This window comes from Notolepis coatsorum (assembly GCF_963971535.1).
Source record: "Notolepis coatsorum genome assembly, chromosome: 6".
Taxonomy (NCBI): domain Eukaryota; kingdom Metazoa; phylum Chordata; class Actinopteri; order Aulopiformes; family Paralepididae; genus Notolepis; species Notolepis coatsorum.
In genome coordinates this window covers 182,074,612-182,098,942 of record NC_140170.1, presented here as the reverse complement: position 1 = coordinate 182,098,942, position 24,331 = coordinate 182,074,612, and the positions used below count along the sequence as shown (strand labels likewise).

General features: G+C 42.5%; 2 protein-coding genes across 2 annotated transcripts in view; one reads left to right on the top strand and one right to left on the bottom strand.

The window, feature by feature from the left end:
• The window catches only part of LOC311231231 (histone H3.2), a gene marked incomplete at its 3' end in the record, with an annotated part of 410,556 nt that overhangs the window by 184,755 nt on the left and 201,470 nt on the right, over positions 1-24,331 (top strand). The window lies entirely within an intron of this gene.
• LOC311231229 (ciliary microtubule inner protein 1-like) lies at positions 15,073-22,803 on the bottom strand. The gene is made up of 4 exons (XM_084317772.1): positions 22,700-22,803; positions 17,931-18,012; positions 17,589-17,687; positions 15,073-15,586 (listed from the first exon to the last, which is right to left on the bottom strand). Exons 1-4 carry the CDS (start codon positions 22,759-22,761, stop codon positions 15,431-15,433), a joined length of 399 nt encoding a protein of 132 aa, XP_084173898.1. The 5' UTR covers positions 22,762-22,803; the 3' UTR covers positions 15,073-15,430.

The following is a 24,331-nucleotide window of genomic DNA, read 5'->3' as shown; positions in this document are numbered from 1 at the left end:
AGAAAAATGGACGCGTGATCTGATTTACCAAAGCCACTATCAGAATGAGCCTTGTAGCCACCTTTAAATTGCGTGTAACAGTGATCTAGGATGTTACCGCCTCTGGTGTTGCAAGTCACATGCTGATAGAAGTCAGGCAATACCTTTCTCAGATTGGCGCTATTGAAATCTCCCAGCACTAAAATGGCGGCGTTAACGTTCGCCACTTGTATTTTATTTACCTCGTCGTGTAGTCTGGAGAGCGCAACCTTGTTGTTGGCTTGCGGTGGGATATACACTCCGATCAGGACGATCGCCGTTAACTCCCTCGGGAGGAAGAAAGGACGACACTTGATGGTTATATATTCCAGTTCTGGGGAGCAGTGGTTGGATAATTCCTTCACGTTAGTTGGATCGCTCCAATTTTTGTTAAACATGAAGGCAATACCTCCTCCACGTTGTTTACCGGACTCTGATGACCGATCCTTGCGATGGATAAAGAAGTGATCCGCTGGTTGAATCGCGTGGTCTGGAACCTCCGGTGTGAGCCATGTTTTGGTGAAGCAGAGGACATTGCAGTCCCTAACGTCTCTTTGATATTGAATCCTTGCTCGGATGTCATCCAGTTTATTGTCAATTGATTGTACATTGGCTAGCAATATACTGGGCAGTGGTGTACGGTGGCGTCTGGATCTCAGCCTGTTACGGATCCCAGCCCTCTTTCCTTGTCGTCTTTTCCTGGGCTCTGGGAACAAAGGATCTGGTCCTATTCTCCGGAGAATTTCTTCAGGCCATTGATGCGGTTCGGAAAGCTGATCCAGTGAGTAATCCAGTTGGTAAGTTTCCCGTAATCCAATGTCTATGAGTGACTGACGGTCATATACATTAAATGCACCAACAGTTGGTACGAACAAAACTCTAAAAACTATAAATATTAACAAAAGTAAACACAGTCTCGACGGAGCGAACAGAAAGGCAGCCGGTTGGAGCAGCGCCATCGTCGTGTAAGGCTATTCTTTCTAAAGGCCGGTATACGTGGAGACATAACCTGGTTTTGAAGAGCTTAGCAGGAGATGGTTAGCACTAACGTGAGGCCTGACCTAGTATTATGGTTGCGTAGTCAGCGGGAGATAGTTAGCACTAACTTGAGGCCTGACATAGTATTATGGTCTCGTAGTCAGCGGTTAGTTCATTTTATAGAATCCGTGCCTTGGGAGCATTCAGTGGAGGAGGCATATGAAAGGGAAAAGTGGAGATATGCAGACTTGGCAGCAGAAACTGAACAGTGAGGATGAAAACCTATAGGGTTTGTCCGGTGGAAGTAGGATGCAGAGGATTTATAGCACGATCGACTTTATCGTTATTGGTAGAGTTGGGGATTTGTGGACGGAGTTTGTGAAAAGCGGTAAATGAGATGTCGGAAGAAGCATTGGAAGGCAGTCAGTTTATTGGTTGAGGAAAAAAACAAATATGTGTGATATTGGTATCAGGAATTGTTTAATTTTTTATATAGGATAACATAGGGAGGTTCTGCGTGTGGATATCGTGGACAAAGTGGCAGTTAGCAGGGAGGGGGTGGTTCTGGGATGCTGGAACTAACTGGCCTAACTTGATGACACACCAGTGAAGCGAAGTGCTAATTTGATAACCCTGGTGATATGATGGCTCTTACTGCCTATCTATCTACATGGTGGGTTGTGGTGGCCACTAGGGGCCATTAGGGGTGTAAAGGTACACGTACCCGTACCAAACCGCTTCAGTACTGGACCTTCGGTTCAGTACGGCTGTGTACCGAACGAATACAACGGTACATTAACCACTAACGAACGCACGTACAGAACTTTTTTTTTCGTGCAGAATTGTATTAAAAACTCCCAAGTTCACCCCTTCCCAAAATATCATTTGTGCAAAGGGCCGGGTGTTCGTTGAGAGATTACCTGTAATTTAGCATAGCCTCATAGTGTGACGAACACGCACGCACGCACGCACGCACGCATGCACGCACGCACGCACGCACGCACGCACGCACGCACGCACGCACGCACGCACGCACGCACGCACGCACGCACGCACGCACGCACGCACGCACGCACACACACACACACACACACACACACACACACACACACACACACACACACACACAACCCTGAGGGATGATTTACAATAAAGTGCTAAAACAAAGTAGGCTACTTACATTCTTGACGCTAGAACTCCCAAAATAGCGTTAGCATAAAAAAGAAGGTAGGCCAGGTGTACCTTACATAGCTTGCCTAAAACTGTCTCGAGGTTCCACAAGTTAATAAAAATCTGTAGTATTTCCAACCGGGGCTTGACATTGCTCAGAGGGAAAATCACTGGCTTCGCGACCGGTGGTCGCGGTTGTTCAGATTCAGATCAGATTCAGATTACTTTATTCACCATTTTGCAGAACAAATGGAATGTGATTTGACGTTCACAGTGCATGCTTTTTTTTTTTCACAATAAGAACAATACAACAGTAAATAAATAATTATAAATAAAGTAAAGTGCCAGACAGGACAGGAGTCAGGACAGTGAGACAACAATAAGACTGTAAAAGTGCAGTGGTTGGGGACATCTGGTTTTAAGTTTTTTTTTTACTGCAGCCTAGTTGATTATTGAGTAATTTCCAAAGTTCACTGGGTTTATTTTTGTTTTCCTCAGTTTTGTCATTGATGAAATTCTTTTTTGCAGTTTTGATCATGGAGTTTACTTCATTTCTTAGTCTGTTTCATTGCAGTTTGAGTTCAGTCACGTGGGCTTGGAGTTCACTGCTCGGGATTTTGGTAAGCTCTGACTGACTTTTACGAAACTCAGAGCATTTTTTTGTCTCTAGTTTTCATAGTGGTCAATATTTCGGAGTGCATCCACGGCTCAGTGTGATTTTTTACCCTGGTGCAGCACAAAGTTCAAGTCCAGAAGTCCAGCCCTAGCAGCTCGCCATAGAGGGGGGGGGGGGGGGGGGGGGAGCAGGGGGACACCTGACTCGTTTACCACGCGAGCTGCTGAGGGGAATGAAACTTGTTGTTCATTACTACTCACACGTTGGTCAGCTCAATGACATCGCGTGTCTCCTATCCGTCATGCAGCACATTCAGGCCCACACCCACCGGGGGCTGTTTTTTTCACCATCTTTAACACATTGGACGCCAGAGGTCGCTATGGCCGTTTGTGCCAGCGCTGTAATGCAATGGGGGTAGATGCCGGTGTTTGTAGTGCTAAAACTATATTAAATATTATAGCTATGGATCTAATAGCAACGTCGATTGTCAGTGAGTTTCTTCCGGTCAACATGTAAAAAACTGATAATTTTTTCATCCATACATTTCCGTTTTATACCGTGGTGAATATGAGTATAGTTCTAGAGTGATTCTGTGTAATCCCAGGGAACTCCGCCAAACAGCGCTTTACTGCATTCCACTATAAATCGTGCCACTCCTCGCCTGGATCAATAATCATCGTGAAATCAACGTTAGATTATCGGTATTATGTTTCATCATCGATGCATGAAAGGGGGGGGGGGAGGGGGAGCCGGCCCTCCGTGCTTTGATCGCAACCAACGGGACACGGCCCACACACACACCACAGACACATGCTGCGATCGCGGGGAAAAAAATATCGGATCAATGCAGGATTGATAATATATAGTCCTTACCTTGTCTATGATGTACTGCAAAAAGAAGAATCCAATTATTTGATCGCCATTCCAAATACTGATCACGATCGTCTGTCCAACGTTATCCGCCAAAGAAAATGAACGGGGAAAATGGAGTGCAATAGCGGCCGCAAGGCGTTAGGTGGCGGTATCTGACCGTTGCGGTCTCAGACAGAGTGCCACACAGTCGTATACACAGCATAGCAGGATGAATTATGAATGGAAATAGCGAATAAAAGAAATAACGATCCAATAACGACTTTACTCGTTGTTGGCAGAATTCGATTGGCGGGCTATAACGAGTTAACTCGTTTTTGACAATTAATGTGTTATAACTTATAAAATAAAAATATAAAATTTTAAGTCGAAATTTTTTTTCAATAGAGAATATTCGTTGACAGCCCTACAAGTACAATTAGTTACTGCACACTACATCACCCCTGAGTGGAACATGGAAAGCCAAACTTTTCCCCACTGTACCGAAAACCCGTACCGAACCGTGACTTCAAAACCGAGGTACGTACCGAACCATGGTTTTTGTGTACCGTTACACCCCTAGGGGCCATATGGCAGGCTATGTACTGTAGCATTGGCATTGTCAATACATGGAGCTCACATGTTAACTAGGGATGTCCCGATCAAATTTTTTTGCTCCCAATCCGATCCCGATTATGTGACTTTGAGTATCTACCGATACCGATTTTTCCTGATCCGAAAAAAATAAATAAAAAAATGCCTCCCATCCCAATTTCTCACATTACATTCACCCTGAATGTTGACGTTATCGAGGTGAAAAGTTAACTTCATTCAAGCGAGGCATTGCAACCGGAGAAATCTAAAAACTCTGCCTCCGACCTGCTGCTTCATGAGAGCATTGTCTGTAAAAAATCAGGTGACTGCAAGTTCTGCAACTAGTGGATGTCCCTCATCCTTGACATAAATCATTTGATGTATAATTAAGGAAATACGTTTGTTTTGGCAAAATTCTTCTGCTCTGTGTGACAATAAATAAATGAATGATGATGTGCAATTTAAAACCAAAACAAAGGCCTCAGTATGAGTTTAAGACGTGAACATGGTCATGTTTGTTGAATAAAAAAAAAGGGAAAGAATTTAAATTAAAAATTTAAAAAGATTTTTCTTTCTTTTTTTTCTCCGATCCCGATCTTCTGAAAATCACGTGATCGGATCGGGACATCCCTAATGCTAACCATTTCTTCCTGCACCCACACCCCTTACCACAAACCGGGTTCATATCCTATTCCCTACCCCTACACCCCTTACCCTAAACCGGGTTTGTATCCTTCCCCATTTGACCACCATGAGTAGCATATAATTTTGTTAGGGGGATTGGGTTTCTTCATTGAGCTCTTATCATTAGGGACCAAGTATCTTTTGTTTTATCATAATAGGGCGGATTGGGTTCTGGGTAGGGGTGTCCGATATTATCGGCCTACCGATATTATCGGCCGATATTGGCATAAAAATGTGATATCGGACAATATCGGAGAGAGAGAGAGAGAGAGAGAGAGAGAGAGAGAGAGAGAGAGAGAGAGAGAGAGACAGACAGACAGACAGACAGACAGACAGACAGACAGACAGACAGACAGACAGACAGACAGACAGACAGACAGACAGACAGACAGACAGACAGACAGACAGACAGGCAAATAGGCAGACAGACAGACATACAGACAGATAGACAGACAGACATACAGACAGACAGACAGACAGACAGACAGACAGACAGACAGACAGACAGACAGACAGACAGACAGACAGACAGACAGACAGACAGACAGACAGACAGACAGACAGACAGACAGACAGACAGACAGACAGACAGACAGACAGACAGACAGATAGGCAGACAGACAGGCATAAACAGACAGACAGGCATTGACAAACAGGCAGAGATATGGAGAGACAGGAAAACACAGGCAGACAGGCAGACAGACAGACAGACAGATGAGATACACACACACACACAGACACACACACATGCCTGCAAGACACACTTATAGTAAAGGCATCCATCACCAGGCCTTTAAGACAGATATATGTGCTGGTGTGATGGCCATGAGTGTTTCACCTGCACTGCCTTGATGCTCACAGATGAAAGAGAAACACTAACAACTAACAGTTCACTTCTTAGTGCTGTCCATGACAAGTGAAGCCAGGCAATGAAACAAGATGGGGATGTATCTAACCTCCATGACCCCCACTTTGGAACAGCAACTTTTCTAACCTCCATGATCCCCACTGTGGAACAGCAACTTATCTAACCTCTATGACCCCCAGTGTAGAACAGCAACGTATCTAACCTCCATGATCCCGACTGTAGAACAGCAACTTATCTAACCTCTATGACCCCCAGTGTAGAACAGCAACTTATCTAACCTCTATGATCCCCACTGTAGAACAGCAACTTTTCTAACCTCTATGATCCCCACTGTAGAAAACAGCAATCATTCAGACTCTAAGATCATTCAGACTCTAAGGTAATTCAGACTCTAAGATAATTCACTGGTGAACTCTAAGATCCTTCAGACTCTAAGATCCTTCAGACTCTAAGATAAGTCACTGGTGAACTCTAAGATCCTTCAGACTCTAAGATAAGTCACTGGTGAACTCTAAGATCCTTCAGACTCTAAGATAAGTCACTGGTGAACTCTAAGATCCTTCAGACTCTAAGATAAGTCACTGGTGAACTCTAAGATCCTTCAGACTCTAAGATAAGTCACTGGTGAACTCTAAGATCCTTCAGACTCTAAGATCATTCAGGGTTGAACTCTAAGATCATTCAGCTGTGAACTCACGCACACACACACACGCACATTCACATATATAATATAATATAATATGTATCTGTCCAGGCCAGATGGGGAGCAGAATCATGACTCGTCTTGGACCTTTCTATAACCAAACAAGACAACAAGATCATCACAGATCCCTCTCCAAGAGCCACAGATCCGAACACTCTTCTCAGAACAGACGTCGGCGCTGGTCAATAACACAGACTACAAAGATCTGTTTTTGTTTTTGTCTCATTCCTGTTTACATATCTGTATGATAGCCATGTACAATAATACTATTATACATTATACTGTATCCTTCGGATGAGACGCTAAACCGAGGTCCTAACTGAATCTCGTCATTAAAGAACCCAGGACGCCTATCGCAAAGAGTAGGGGGTTCCCCGACATTCCTGGCCAAATTCCCAATCAGGGCCACCTAATCATCCCTTGAGGTCTAGAGACCTCAAACCCTACTCTAGCGAGGCCTTTAACCTAGAGCTGGAGAGCCTGGACTGGTCAGAAGAGCTCAGTGGTACACTAGTTGAAGAAACATGGCTAAACATGGCTAAACGACATGGCCCCCCTAAGAACCACCAGGGTAAAAAATCACGCTGAGCCGTGGATGCACTCCGAAATATTGACCACTATGAAAACAGTCAAAGCTTACCAAAATCCCGAGCAGTGAACTCCAAGCCCACGTGACTGAACTCAAACTGCAATGAAACAGACTAAGAAATTAAGTAAACTCCATGATCAAAACTGCAAAAAAGAATTTCATCAATGACAAAACTGAGGAAAACAAAAATAAACCCTGTGAACTTTGGAAATTACTCAATAATCAACTAGGCTGCAGTAAAAAAAAAACTTAAAACCCAATTTTCAAACATAAACATAAAGACGGACAACATGCTCATCACAGACAAGCTAGATGTGGCCAATTACTTAAACATTTTCTTCACAAACATTGGTAAATAAACTACCCTCCCACTCAGGGCATTTTGGGGTAGAACACATCATAGCCTACTACAATAACCTAGGGGTCTGCAACGACGATTTCAAACTAGAAATGGTAACAACAGCTGAGGTACTAGCAAGGCCAACCTAACAAGGCCATGACAATATCCCATCCAAATTCCTCAGAGACTCAGCAGCCGCCGTCACCCCAGTCATCACACACTTCCGGTTAAAGAAATGTTTCCCGTCTGAAGCCAGGAAGAGAATTGTGCAGAGTTCCTTTCTGCCTGTATTAGACTATGGCGATGTAATCTATATGCATGCTCCTTCCTCCCTGCTTAAAAAGCTGGATTCTGCGTACCATACTGCCATACGTTTTGTAACAGGTGCAGGCTCTCGCACCCACCACTGCACTTTGTATCAGTCATTAGGATGGTCCTCTCTGTACCAAAGAAGACAATCACACATGTTGATTTTTATCCTTAAGTCATTGCTAGGTAAGCTGCCCTTATATATCTCCAGACTTCTGTCCTTTTATACTTGCTTTTTTAATACCAGACGAGCAGCAAATGGGATGCTGTTAAATGTTCCTTTGATGCAGTCAGAGCTTGGTAAAGCTGCATTCTCCCACTATGCTCCCTTTTTATGGAATACGCTGCAAGTGAAACTTTGTCTACAGGCACTTCCTACTGTGAATGCTTTTAAAGGTATGCTACGATTAGCCCTTTATGAAACATGTAACTGTTTTACCTGATGCTATTGTTGATGTGATTATGCTCCTTGCCACTGCACAAATGACCCTCTGTATTTATATTTGAATTGTATGTTTTTTGTTTAATGCCCTGTTTTATGTTGAAACTTGTTGTGTGCTGTGTTGGTCAGGACTCCCTGGAAGAAGAGATCTTGTATCTCAATGGGACATTCCTGGATAAATAAAGGATAAATAAAAAAAATAAAAAACACATAATAAACCTCTCCATAAAACCCAAAGACTTCAAAATTGCAAGAGTAACCCCCCTGTACAAAAAGGGCAGCAAATTAGACCCTGGCAACTGTTTCTATTCTTACCTCCATCTCGAAAGTCATGGAAAAAATAGTATACGAACAGGTCGAAAAGCACCTTGCAGAAAAAAATCAAATCTGGCTTCAGAACATCCCACTCCACTGACACATGCCTTCTCAAACAAGAGGTGGACGCGGGCAAATACTGCAGCATGGTCATGCTGGACCTACAAAAGGCCTTTGACACTGTCAATCACTCCATTCTGATTGACAAGCTAAAAGCCATTGGTTTTGATAGTCTATCAGTGAGCTGGATGCAATCCTACCTGGAGGGGAGAGAACAGATGGTGGAGGTAAACAGTACCCTATCCCCCCCCCCCTCCCAGTGAGCTGTGGTGTTCCACAAGGAAGTATACTAGGACCGCTACTGTTCCTAATTTATGCAAATGACATGTCGTTAGCTTGTGACTGCAACTTGTTCCTGTTCGCGGACGACTCAGCCCTGCTGGTCTCTGACAAGAACAAGTTACAGGTTGAAAAAACCCTCAGCTCTGAACTAGGCAGAATCTGCACCTGGCTCGCTGACCACAAACTATCATTACACCTGGGTAAAACAGAGTCCATTCTCTTCGGTTCAAATAACAAACTCAGCAAGACAGACGGCTTCTCAGTTACAGTGGGTGACAATATTGTCACAAAGAAAGATGAAATTACATACCTAGGTTCCATCCTAGAGGCAAATCTTTCCTGTGACAAAATGGCATCCAATGTAATAAAAAAAAGTCAACGAACAAACTAAATTCTTGTACCGGATCTCCTCTCTGGTAAACAAGAATACCCTGAAGACTCTGGCAGGAGCACTCATTCAAGGGTACTACGACTATGCTTGCACCTCAGCACCTCAAAGGCGCTAAAAACTAAATTACAAACATCACAAAACAAACTGGTCAGACTACTGCTTGACCCTACTCCTAGAACCCACCTCACCCCTGCCCACTTTGACAACCTAGGATGGCTTAGAGTAGAGTAGACGACAGACTACAGCAACTTGCAATGGGCCTGGTCTACAAGATACACCACTAAGGTACCCATGTACATGTCAAAATACATCCCAAAGGTCAGTGAATACCACAACCACAACACCAGAGGGAGCTCCACAAATCATGTTAAACCCAGATTCGGCTCAAACAAGGGACTAAACACGTTTTGCAATTATGCCACATCAATGTGGAATGCCCTACCCACAGCTGTAAAGGAATGTGAATCACTACCCACTTTCAAAACCACTCTCAAAGACCACCTACGGGAGACTGCAATTCGAAACTGGCCTTGTAAATGTCCTAAACCAACCCCCTCCAATGTACAGTTACCCCCCACCCGCCTATTGTTTTATGTATTTTGTTAATACAATTGCATTTATCTATAGTCCTAATTCTGTCACTGTTTGATGTCACAAAGAAGGATGTATCCGAAAGCTGTCTACAACATGTGTAACAGATGATGAAAAAGTTAACAAATAATTAACTGTATTAGACATTTGTTAATGATGAATAGGCTTCACTTTAGATTAGGGCACACAATAGCATCTGTAAATGATTTATAGATGTATTATGAATGTCTTAACAAATTATTAGTTGAACATGAACAAATAAATGGAGGTACAGTATCGTTTTTCTTTTTCATATCCATTTTTCAAAGCATCTACAAATGTGTTACTACACTTTAAACACCATTATTTAATGATGAACAAATCAAGTACAAACAATGTTGATAATGAGTTATAAATAATGTAGAACTAATTTGTGAATGTTATACAAATATAGTTATAAATGATTTAATAATAATTTACGAATGTATATAAATGGTTTGTTCATGATTAGTTCATTATCTACAAATACCTTATAAAGGTCTTATAACTGAGTGTTATTATAAAGTGTTACCAAGGAGTTCATTGACTGAACTGTCAAAGACCACTGGAATAACTCAATGTATCTTCAGTTTTAGAGTGGGTTTTCCCTCTTTATTGTTTTTTTTTGTTGTGTTTTGTCAATATATTGTGATGAGTATTAATGTATATTTTTGTATGGTCACCATGGAAATTATTGGACCCCAGGAAGAATAGCTGCTGCTATGCAAAAGCTAATGGGGAACACAATGTGTCCTGTTTAATGGAACTTTATCAAGCATTAAAACGCTACAATGTGGCATTCCTCAAGGAAGTTGCCTTGGACCATTATTATGTTCAATATTTGTAAATGATATGCCACATAGTTAAAAAAAAAATGCGAGCAGTTCCTTTTATGCAGATGACACTACAATAATATGCTTCGGCAAGCAATGCCAAAGACCTCAGCAGTCTTCTTCAAAGCGAGTTAATGCAGATTGCTGAATGGGTCACGGTAAATAAGCTGAAACTAAATACATCCGAAACAAAATGTCGGAATATTTGTTCAAAGCATGATCAGAGAGAGAAACACAGATTAAATATTTCTTTGCATGCATGGTGCAGATATTGAACAAGTTAAGGAGGCCAGATTGCTCGGAGTTATAATAGATGAAACACTATCTTGGTCAACTCACTAACTAACAATATTGTAACAAACATTAGCAGAAGTATTTCAATTAATAGACGGAATGCCAATTTTTTTTACTGACACAGCTACCAAGCAAGTCATACAATCGCTAGTTTTGTCACATTTGGACTACTGTCCAGCAATCTGGTCAAATGGTCAAGACTTAAATAAAATACAGCTTACTCAAAATAGAGCTGCAAGACTTGCATTGCATAGCTCAATTAGAAACAGTTGAAAAAATGCGTAAGGAACCGCCATGGATGAGAGTCGATGAGAGACTAGTGTGTAGTCTGATTTTGTTTATGATAAATATTTATACTTTACATAAACCTGTATGCCTCTTTTCGCAGCTGGTGCTTACTAGTGATGGTCATAACTATGGCACTAGACAAGCCTTGTGGGGTCAGTTCGCCCTGCCGACACCCAGCACTGAAGCCTTAAAGAAGACTGTAGGGCAATGTCCTACTGGAATAGACTTCCACAATATTTAGTTTCAATTACCAATAAAGTGTGATTTAAGAGGAGACTATAAGAGGGGCTGTAATGCAGAAAGAGATTGAGAGATTGACAGTCTAATCTGTGTCTGATGAATGAATTTGTGTGTTGGGTTATGGATTCATTTTGAATGTCTTTGTCTCATGGTTATGAGGAATATTAGTATATGGAATGTCGAGCTGTTTTGGAACCAGTTTTAGTTTTCTATATGTTTGTATATTTGTTATTGTTCTATATTTGTTTGTATGTCTGATTTTGATTTGTTTATTGTTCTATATTTGTTTGTATATTTTATTGGTGTTTTATTGATATTTGTTTTATTTTATGTTGTTTTATTGATTATTCTTGTTTGATTTTTATATGTTTGTATCCAGACCCCAGGAAGAATGGTCGCTGCTGAGGCAGTGACTAATGGGGATCTGAACTAAAGAAATAAACAAACAAACAAACACACACATTCACACACAGAGGAACAGTGGAGGCAGCCATTCAAGGCGCCCAGCTGCTTGTCAGGAGCAGTCAGGGTTTCAGTGCCTTGCTCAAGGAAATCATGGAACTGGGAACCTTCAGATACCCAGACTATTGCTACTCACCTCCTAAGCCACCGCTGCTCATTTCACACAATGCTGCCACCATGTGGCCGGGAGAGGTAACTGCTCAGTATTTAACATGAATGAATGAATGAATGAATGAATGAATGAATGAATGAATGAATGAATGAATGAATGAATGAATGAATGAATGAATGAATGAATGAATGAATGAATGAATGAATGAAAACTTTATTTAACAGATTGCAGAATGGGTACAATACAGTACGGCTCAATACATACAATTGTTAAGGGGATGCAGACCTGAGAAAGACGTTTGTCTTGTTTCCATCAGGGTCCCCCATTTTCAATTCATATAGATATTTATGACATACACAACATACATGACATTTATGGCATAGGGACATACAGGTATTTAGTACTGATACATTTGTGACATAAGCGGTATTCAAATATACAGTACTGTTACCCCTAGATCCTGACAGAGTATATACATATGATGGGGAGGGGACTGTACATTAGGAGGGGGTGGGTGGGTGGGAGGGAAATATACATACGGCGGGGAGGGAATATATACATGCGGTGGGGAGGAGACTGTCTATTAGGAGGTGGTGGGGGTTTTGGGCATTTACGGTGGCCAGTTTCGAATTGCAGCCTCCCGTAGGTGCTCTTTAAGAGCGGTTTTGAATGTGGGCAGGGATTCACATTCCTTTACAGCTTTGGGTAGGGCGTTCCACATTGTTGTGGCATAATTGCGAAACGTGTTTAGTCCCTTGTTTGAGCCGAATCTGGGTTTAACATGATTTGTTGAGCTTCCTCTGGTGTAGTGGTTGTGGTATTCACTGACCTTTGGGAAGTATTTTGACATGTACATGGGCACCCCGGTAGTATAGTGTATCTTGTAGACCAGGCCCATTGCAAGTTGCTGTACTCTGTCGTCTACTCTAAGCCATCCTAGGTTGTCAAAGTGGGCAGGGGTGAGGTGGGTTCTGGGGTTCAGGTCAAGTAGTAGTCTGACCAGTTTGTTTTGTGATGTTTGTAATTTTGTTTTAAGCGCCTTTGGGTGCTTTGGTACCATGAGGTGCAAGCATAGTCGTAGTACCATTGAATGAGTGCTCCTGCCAGAGTCTTCAGGGTATTCTTGTTTACCAGAGAGGAGATCCGGTACAAGAATCTAGTTCGTTGGTTGACTTTTTTTATTACATTGGATGCCATTTTGTCAAACAAACAAGGAGGCAAGGAGAAAATGAGAAGAAAGAAATATACTTCTTCAAGGAAGGTAACTTTGTGCGCTGTTTTATTTTATTTGTGGCGTTAAAATGAGTCGGTAGCCTTTTACATATCTCTAATACTGTACATAGAACACTAATTCCCTGTTTCCAGAGAATCTCTCCCTCCAGTGGTCATGCCTGACAGGGTCTGCTGAATGTGATGTCAAGTGATGGTGTACAGTACAATTCTGGTAAACTTGTTAACCGATAAATCCATCCCGTGGCCAACTCATCAATAGGGAGGTGTAGTGGTTACATCACTGCCGTTTTTCGTGTTCCACCCTCTGTCCAACGCAATGTATTTCCCCATTGCCCATTTCTAAATCGCCTCGTTTAAAACCAATAAAGCATTAACATTGGCATGGTGTACCTTTCTGTGCTTATTCATCCACAATCTATAGCTCAACATGAAAATATTCACAATTAATCATAAAAAATAATCACAACATTTTATTTCAACCAAAAATGTTTAAACAATAATGTTAGTGATAGAAGGGAACTCGTTTTGTGCAAAAATGGAAAGCTTTTCAAATATCCATGCGGCAGAATTGTTACAATAGCCGATAATCCATTTTCCCAATGATAAATCCCTATACGGGTGGAACAACCAGTGACGTCAGACTACACCTCCCTATAGACCTGTTCGCTAACGACGTCATGACAAATATGCGCCTGCAGGCGAGGCAGAAATGAACGTAATCCTGGTCAGAATGGGGTCATCCCTATGTTCCCCGGGCTCTATGTTCCCCGGGTTCTATGTTCCCTGATTGATTGATTGATTGATTGATTGATTGATTGATTGATTGATTGATTGATTGATTGATTGAAACTTGTATTAATGTCCGCCTTGTTTCGAACTGGTTAAGCTTGGCGACTCTTTCGAAGTTGGTTACGGTTAGAGTTTGGAATCAGGGCGGGTGGTCTATCGCCCTGCTCTAAAGATAAACTCTAAGCATAACCGACTATCTATCGCTACCGGGGAACATATAGGACCCGGGGAACATAGACATGCTCCCGTCAGAACAACGGGGCAGACTACAATATATTTGCATTTGTTAGCGATCTAAACAATCAATCCATACCAAAGCTAGACGTGTAAAAGGTGAAAGACTCACACTCCATACTGATTTGGCTAAATGACATCCAGCCGTTTTCGTTTGAAACAACTTTTAGTCACGAGTGTCATGGTTTCTCCATAGTGCCCCATTGTACTTCTTTTGGCGCAGCAGCCCACGCTGGTCCGGGCTAACTTAGTCACATGACTCAGTTGGTGTTGTTGATTGGTGGTATTGCTGGTATTGGCTCGAACGCGGTACGTTTAACCAAGGTGCATGGGCGGACCTTCCTACAGGCGATATAGGCGGTCGCCTAGAGCGCCACCCAGAGGGGGGCGCCAAAAAAAAGATTTTTTTTTTTTTTTTTTTTTGTGCAGTTTTGGCGCCCACCTCTATATCTGCAACCATTATTTTTACATTAAAAAAATTCTAACATAAGGGAAAATGAGCCAAAAATCTAAAACGGTCGGTCGGTCTGAGCCTCAGCTTTAGGTGTTCACAGTCAGAACATGCTAGAGCGCTGTGCATTGATTATAGAATTGAACGTTGAGGAAAGAAAGACTAACGTTAGAGAACTATGAAGAAAAAAGCAAAAAAAAAAAAAAAAAAAATTACGGGGGGGCGCAGTGGTGAATCTCGCCTAGGGCGCCGAATGGGCTAGGTCCGCCCCTGGGTGCATGAACCGGAAACAACAACAAGGACTCTCTGGAGGCTGATGGATGTTCTAAAAAAGAATGTTCTTTATTCATACAATTAAAACCAAGGTATTTCTGCAACATGTTTCATCAGGGTTACATGACAAAGAAAGAACAATGGAGCTTAATATGTAAATACCCATATGAAATGGCCTTCATGGGGGAAATGGCCGCCCAATTGACAACAGACCAAACGCAAAGCCTCCTATTTGAAAATGTCACAAAAAAACAAAACAAAAACTACGGTCAGCTGTTTATATTTAACATTGTCAGCTGTTTATATTCACCAGCGGGTCAGCTGTTTGTATTTACCATTGTCAGCTGGGTGTGGTTTATGAATGGTAGAAGTTACACTAAAACTTATAAAGGCCAATCATCCAATCAGCTGCAGGTATCGAAGGACCAGCCCAGCTCCTTCAGAAAACTACGTCTCCCATGGTTCACACTTCCATACGTCTCAAACTGGAGCTGTGATTGGGAAGATCGCCAGCCAATCTGGGCCTGGGTCGTCTGGGGTACTGGAGGGGAGGGGCCAACCTTGAGAGATGGGAGAGCAACCATTATGTGTGTGGTTGTGTGTGTGTCTGTGTGTCTGTGTGTGTGTGTCTGTGTGTGTGTGTGTGTGTGTGTGTGTGTGTGTGTGTGTGTGTGTGTGTGTGTGTGTGTGTGTGTGTGTGTGTGTGTGTGTGTGTGTGTGTGTGTGTGTGTGTGTGTGTGTGTGTGTGTGTGTGTGTGTGTGTGTGTGTGTGTGTGTGTGTGTGTGTGTGTGTGTGTGTGTGTGTGTGTGTGTGTGTCTTAACAAACAATGCCCTGATGAGGACAGTCTAGTTCTAGTCCATCGAAACATCTATTTAATAAATTATTTGCATGAGAGTTTGGACCTTTTAGTATTATTTTACAACTTAACGTCATTAACATTAACATTCTTGATCAATCACAAGGACAGTTCGAAAAAGATACATGTGCAGCACTCCACGAAAACAACAGATTGAAGCCCAGAAAGAAAATAACGTATGCTCGTTCTCGGACAAAGCATGTCTGTCTGGAGAATGATTTCCATGAGCTCCTATATAACGTCTTCTCCAGAGTCAGACAAGAAGATATATACAAATTTCCTCTACTGTATGTGCGTTCAGTAGAAAGCTATCCAAATAGAAACTGGCCCCGGTAAATGTCCAAAACCCCCTCCAATGTACAGTTTCTTCCCCTTCAAATGTATATATTTTTCTTGTTAGATCTCTTTCTCATAAACAGTACTGTATATTGTGTATACTGTATGTCATGTATGTCATAAATGTCTTGATGAATTGAAAATGGGGGACCCTGATGTAAACCAGACGAAAGTATTTCTCTGGTCTGCATCCTCTTAACAATTGTTTGTATTGAGCCGTACTGTATTGTACCCATTCTGCAATCTGTTAATAATGTTTTCAATCAATCAATCAATCAATCCGGCTGCAAGCTAGCCTAGTTTAACACAAATTAATGGAAGTGGATACGGACCACTAGTCTAGTTTACAACTCCGGCAGAGGTGGTTTTGCCCAACAGCTGGGCTAACTAGTCTATATCAGCAGTCCTGGTGTCAACTCAATCTAAAACAAAATAAAATAAAAATAAAAAACAGATAGCAAAGTGACTGATTCAATGCTGGAATTACATCAGAATAATAATTTTGATTGAGGTTGATTTTGAGGTTAATTTTGACTCAACATTGAATCAATGTTGAATTAATGTTGACAACTGATGGCCTTTAAAAAAAAATCAACAACATTTCAACATTGGTTCAGTGTTATTTACATTAACGCTTCAACATTATTATTATTATTGTTATTATTAATAATAATGTACTTTATTTGTATAGCACCCTTCCTACAAGAATTGCAGCCAAAATTGCTTCACATAAAATAAACTATATCAGCTTGCTATCTGGGATCCTACCAATCTAATGTTCTGGTTTTCAGAATTCTGCTCTTTTGTTTACATTGGTGTGAATCAGTAAGACAGACATATTGGCATATGTGGCAGACAGACAGACAACAGACAGACAGACAGACAAACAGACAGACAGACAGACAGACAGACAGACAGACAGACAGACAGACAGACAGACAGACAGACAGACAGACAGACAGACAGACAGACAGACAGACAGACAGACAGACAGACAGACAGACAGACAGACAGACAGACAGACAGACATACAGACATATTGACCTATGTGGCAGACAGACAGACAGACAGACAGACAGACAGACAGACAGACAGACAGACAGACAGACAGACAGACAGACAGACAGACAGACAGACAGACAGACAGACAGACAGACATACATACAGACATATTGACCTATGTGGCAGACAGACAGACAGACAGACAGACAGACAGACAGACAGACAGACAGACAGACAGACAGACAGACAGACAGACAGACAGACAGACAGACAGACAGACAGACAGACAGACAGACAGACAGACAGACAGACAGACAGACAGACAGACAGACAGACAGACAGACAGACAGACAGACAGATACATACGTGGATGTATTTCTCAGGAGGGGTGGGGGGGCGGATCTTCAGGTGAACAGGAAGTTCCAGTCTGACCACTTCCTTCAGCTTGGCGTTCTCTCTCTGGTTCTGAACAGGAGAACAGTGAGGTCTGATGAAGATAGTGGTGTTTATGGTAAAAACCACCTTCATGTTCGTCAGTGCAAGGAAGCCCTCGTACCTATCTGTATGTGTGTGTGTGTGTGTGTGTGTGTGTGTGTGTGTGTGTGTGTGTGTGTGTGTGTGTGTGTGTGTGTGTGTGTGTGTGTGTGTGTGTGTGTGTGTGTGTGTGTGTGTGTGTGTGTGTGTGTGTGTGTGTGTGTGTGTGTGTACCTCTTGGCAGAGTTCAGTGAGGAAACCCCACTTGTTGGGCCAGGCCTTGGCTGAATCTCTCTCTGTCTGCACATGGACCTTCCTACACACACATATACACGCACGCACGCACGCACGCACGCACGCACGCACGCACGCACGCACGCACGCACGCACACACACACACACACACACACACACACACACACACACACACACACACATACAGAGTATGTACACACAAATAAGTATACACATTTGTATGCACACACACACACTCAACATGCACCATGATGTGCATTGGGCACACATACTGTGCAGGGGCGACAGTGGCTCAGGAGGTAGAGCAGTCGTCCGGAAATCCGGAGGTTCCCGGTTCCATTCCCGCTCCACCTGGGCAGCGTGTCGATGTGTCCTTGAGCAAGACACTTAACCCCTAATTGCTCCCGATGAGCAGCGTTTCAGCATTCGCCTAACTATTTTTATAAGAGACAAGCGAATTTATCTAATCTCCTAGTCAAAACTGATTTGCCCTTAAAGAAACCTTCTCATTTTATGTCCAATATCCCAGATGGGAATTTTCCCTGCCAATCCTGTGTACAGTGCCAGGGCATGATTAAAGATAAATTTTTCGCACATCCTAAAACGGGGAAAAATATACCAGTCAAAGGACGGATTACGTGTAATTAGTCCAATCTGGTGTATTTGCTAAAATGTCCTTGTAATTTTTCTTATGTGGGCAAAACAACGAGAGCCTTTAAATCAAGAATAAGTGAACACAAATGTGCTGTGAGAAATTCAGATGTCAAGTCGTCGGTAGCTCGACATTTCTCTAAGTGTAAACATACCGTCAACGATCTCAAATATATGGGACTAGAGTTAGTACTCAGGCCAGCGCGAGGTGGAGACAGACACAAGCTGCTGTTGCAACGTGAATGTTATTATATCCACCTGGTCAATTGCATCGAACCTAGAGGAATGAATGAAGAGAACGTTTTAACCTGTTTCCTCTAACCTCCTTACACCTACAGTGTTATTTCTGGTTTTATTAAAGTTGTTGTTTGTTGCTAAACTAGAGGCATGTTTCACAAGGATGCACAATGTATAATTTGAAACTATTTAATTAAATATGTAAAGTGGCTCAATTAGCCCTAGAAATTAATGGGCATGTTATATGTTATCAAGTTTCTGGTCATTTTGTTTTGTTTTGTATTGTTTATAATATAGATTGGTGTTAGATATAGATATATCTATATATATGTATAATTTATAATTTATGATTGGACACTATTTTGATAGGTCATTCCTTTGGTCACATTGCACCTGCGTTGTGATGTCATTTCCTGCCGTGTCATGTCATGTAATTACCTGCCAGGTGTATTTAACTATCACCTTGAATGTATTTCCAGTGCTAGCCATATCACTGAAGAAGGACATTGTCCGAAACATGTCTGCTATTTATTCAGGCTGCCATTAAAAAACATTGAACCTGTGAGTGCTGGTCCGGCTACCCTGCTTTTTGATATACTGAACTTTATGGGATTACAGCACCCAGTGTGAGAACTTGTGAGCGCGGTCTAACTTGACTATATTATTTGATACAACAAATATCTTTGCATGGAGTATTACAGTGCCTATCTACATTACTTTAAAAAGTAGCCATTGTATCATCACCTCAGAGACACTAGCTAAAATACTAATACAATACTACCAATAGGCTACTACTGCCACTGCTAACATTATAGAAATAAAATTATATCATAACTATTTGTGTAAGAATATTAGTCTTAACATTTATCATTCAGTATAAAGCACTACTCAAAAGTAAGTAACAAACGTACAATATCAAATGTGTGAATAGGCTATTATAAATTGCATTGGTTAGGTTTACTATTTCATTTTGGTTGGTTTGGTAGTTGGTGCTGTCATGACAAGCATGTCTGTGGTCTGTGTGTAGCCTTCCTAGTGGGAGTCTCCGTTACTCTCTCTCTCCCTGGGTTAATGTTTCACTGTGTGTAAGTAAGCCACACTGACAGACCTGTGGATCAATTTAGCCGGTAAGCAAATTGGGTGAGGGTCCAATTTGGATGATAATTCACTGCAGATTAGTTTTTTAACTAAATGTATACAATCAAATCTATCAAATGCATCCTACTTGGTTAGAAGCTTGACTATATTGACTAACTAGCAAACTAGGTTAGACCCAAATCTGTGTCTTTGACTATGGAGGTAATTGTTTTAGCATTTCCCATTCACATAGCTGAAACACAAACATAGAACACACTTATAGTTGATAATGTTTTCAGCAACTATATCATGTATAATGTGTTTAGAAACAAATCTCTGAATTAGCTTTACCTGGACTTTAACCCTTTGTAGCGTGGCAGTGAAAGGGTTAACCCTTTGCAGTGTGGTGGTGAAAGAGTTAACCCGTAGTAGTGTGTTGGTGAAAGGGTTAAAGAGACATTTGGTCAATGTTTAACGTGAATCCTGTTGTTCTGTTGTGAGGATGATGACGTGTGATGCCTGGACAGGAAGCTCACCAACGTGTTCTGTGTCTCAGAGCTCAGCTGAAGCTCACCAACGTGTTCTGTGTCTTGAGAGCTCAGCTGAAGCTCACCAACGTGTTCTGTGTCTTGAGAGCTCAGCTGCGTTGCGTCTTTCCTCAGAGATTTACTGGTGTTTCTACCTTGTCCTCACAGTGGTCTAATCTCTAGTCTTGAGCAGTAACTTCAGGTTCCGATTTTACACTGTGGATTTGTTTGGCATCATCCATCGCATTGTCAGCGTGTTAGAGTTCCCTGTTAGAGTTCCCTGTTAGAGTTCCCTGTTAGAGTTCCCTGCTAGAGTTCCCTGGTAGAGTTCCCTGCTAGAGTTCCCTGTTAGAGTTCCCTGTTAGAGTTCCCTGTTAGAGTTCCCTGTTAGAGTTCCCTGTTAGAGTTCCCTGTTAGAGTTCCCTGTTAGAGTTCCCTGTTAGAGTTCCCTGTTAGAGTTCCCTGTTAGAGTTCCGTGTTAGAGTTCCCTGTTAGAGTTCCCTGTTAGAGTTCCCTGTTAGAGTTCCCTGTTAGAGTTCCCTGTTAGAGTTCCCTGTTAGAGTTCCCTGTTAGAGTTCCGTGTTAGAGTTCCCTACTAGAGTTCCCTACTAGAGTTCCCTACTAGAGTTCCCTGCTAGAGTTCCCTGTTAGAGTTCCCTGTTAGAGTTCCCTGTTAGAGTTCCCTGTTAGAGTTCCCTGTTAGAGTTCCCTGTTAGAGTTCCCTGTTAGAGTTCCCTACTAGAGTTCCCTGTTAGAGTTCCCTGTTAGAGTTCCCTACTAGAGTTCCCTGTTAGAGTTCCCTGTTAGAGTTCCCTACTAGAGTTCCCTACTAGAGTTCCCTACTAGAGTTCCCTGTTAGAGTTCCCTGTTAGAGTTCCCTGTTAGAGTTCCCTGTTAGAGTTCCCTGCTAGAGTTCCCTGCTAGAGTTCCCTGTTAGAGTTCCCTGTTAGAGTTCCCTGTTAGAGTTCCCTGCTAGAGTTCCCTGTTAGAGTTCCCTGTTAGAGTTCCCTGTTAGAGTTCCCTGCTAGAGTTCCCTGTTAGAGTTCCCTACTAGAGTTCCCTGTTAGAGTTCCCTGCTAGAGTTCCCTGTTAGAGTTCCCTGTTAGAGTTCCCTGTTAGAGTTCCCTGTTAGAGTTCCCTGTTAGAGTTCCCTGTTAGAGTTCCCTGTTAGAGTTCCCTGCTAGAGTTCCCTGTTAGAGTTCCCTGTTAGAGTTCCCTGTTAGAGTTCCCTGTTAGAGTTCCCTGTTAGAGTTCCCTGTTAGAGTTCCCTACTAGAGTTCCCTGCTAGAGTTCCCTGTTAGAGTTCCCTGTTAGAGTTCCCTGTTAGAGTTCCCTGCTAGAGTTCCCTGTTAGAGTTCCCTGTTAGAGTTCCCTGTTAGAGTTCCCTGTTAGAGTTCCCTGCTAGAGTTCCCTGTTAGAGTTCCCTGTTAGAGTTCCCTGTTAGAGTTCCCCGTTAGAGTTCCCTGCTAGAGTTCCCTGTTAGAGTTCCCTGTTAGAGTTCCCTGTTAGAGTTCCCTGTTAGAGTTCCCTGCTAGAGTTCCCTGTTAGAGTTCCCTGTTAGAGTTCCCTGTTAGAGTTCCCTGTTAGAGTTCCCTACTAGAGTTCCCTGTTAGAGTTCCCTGTTAGAGTTCCCTGTTAGAGTTCCCTGTTAGAGTTCCCTGTTAGAGCTCTATGTTGAGGCCACGGCACGTATAGGGAACATTCTGATGCAGGCAGCTCTTCTAGCGTTAATTATTAACCACTTCACAATTTAAACATTTTGACATTATACAAATATTGAACTTATTTAATATAAATGACAATGTGACGCAACGTCTTTTTTTTTTATACACAAGTCATCGTAATTATATCATCGTCTATTTTCATTGTAAATTCGTTAACACTGCTGAAAAAGTGCAGTTTTACATCATATCAAATTCCTACTGTTGATACAACAAATATCTTTGCATGGATCCATGACAGAATACATTTACCGTAAATACAAGATAACACAAGAACTCTCAGACAGTATTCTTATCATCTTCCCTGCTCAAACGAGTATTACAACAGTACCTATCTACATTACTTTAAAAAGCAGAATTTGTATCATCACCTCAGAGACACTAGCTAAAACACTAATACAATAATACCAATAGGCTACTAATACTACTGCTAACATTATAGAAATATAAAACTGCCATAACTATTTGAAAAAAGTAATAAATAGTCTTAACATTTGTCATTCTTCATAATGCTATATTATATCTCTATATTTACCAGATTTCATCTTGGCCCACAAAGTCGATTGGTTTGGTAGTTGGTGCTGCCATCACAAGCATGCCTGTGGTCTGTGTGTGGGTGTGGGTGTGTGTGTGTGTGTGTGGTCTGTGTGTGGGTGTGAGTGTGTGTGTGTGTGTGGCCCTCATAGTGGGAGGAGGCTCCTCTACTCTCCTCCTCTCTCCAGGCTAATGTTTCACCGTGTGTAAGCCACCCTGACAGATCTGTTTACCATCACCGTGGAGACGTGGTTCCGTGACACCCATCTCTCTCTGCGTGACGCCACGGTAACCCACGTGGGATTGGAATGGTTGATGGGTCACACACAGGTGATGGGTTGACACACACACACACACACTCCCACGCAGAGAGTTGGACAACATTCCAGTGTCAAACATCTCTGTCCAAAGAGGAAGTAAACCAACCAGTGCTATTTATTATTTTCTAAATGGAATAAATGATATTATATCAATTGTTCAATTGTCTACTTTATAAATAAGAACCAAAAAATTAGTTGAAATAAGTGGAATCGTTTCACGTCACGGCGTCTGTGCGGCCATGTTTTTATTCACTGTGTCCATGGAAACGACGCAGAATCATAAAGGTTTCGTTTCCTCGAGCAGAAAATATGTGACTTTTCTGATAACTATATCACTCAGAAATGGTCGATCTTAATATGTTGTTATTTGTGATCATATGTGTTGTGGTGGAACCGTACTTATCAATTATGTCATAGACGGGTCCTCATGATCAATATAGGTTTAACAGTGAAACATTATACAAAGTACATGTAGGTTACTGTACTGTAAATGAGCTTGGGCTAAGAGGAGTGCTCTCATCCTGGCCAGCTAGGAGACACTGAGGGAGAGAAGGAGACACTGGGGGAGAGAAGGAGACACTGAGGGAGAGAAGGAGACACTGGGGGAGAGAAGGAGACACTGAGGGAGAGAAGGAGACACTGGGGGAGAGAAGGAGACACTGAGGGAGAGAAGGAGACACTGAGGGAGAGAAGGAGACACTGGGGGAGAGAAGGAGACACTGAGAGAGAGAAGGAGACACTGAGGGAGAGAAGGAGACACTGAGTGAGAGAAGGAGACACTGGGGGAGAGAAGGAGACACTGAGTGAGAGAAGGAGACACTGGGGGAGAGAAGGAGACACTGAGGGAGAGAAGGAGACACTGAGGGAGAGAAGGAGACACTGAGGGAGAGAAGGAGACACTGGGGGAGAGAAGGAGACACTGAGGGAGAGAAGGAGACACTGAGGGAGAGAAGGAGACACTGGGGGAGAGAAGGAGACACTGAGGGAGAGAAGGAGACACTGAGAGAGAATGAGACAAGGAGGGAGAGAAGGAGACACTGAGGGAGAGAAGGAGACACTGGGGGAGAGAAGGAGACACTGAGGGAGAGAAGGAGACACTGGGGGAGAGAAGGAGACACTGGGGGAGAGAAGGAGACACTGGGGGAGAGAAGGAGACACTGAGGGAGAGAAGGAGACACTGAGGGAGAGAAGGAGACACTGAGGGAGAGAAGGAGACACTGAGGGAGAGAAGGAGACACTGAGGGAGAGAAGGAGACACTGAGAGAGAGAAGGAGACACTGAGGGAGAGAAGGAGACACTGAGAGAGAGAAGGA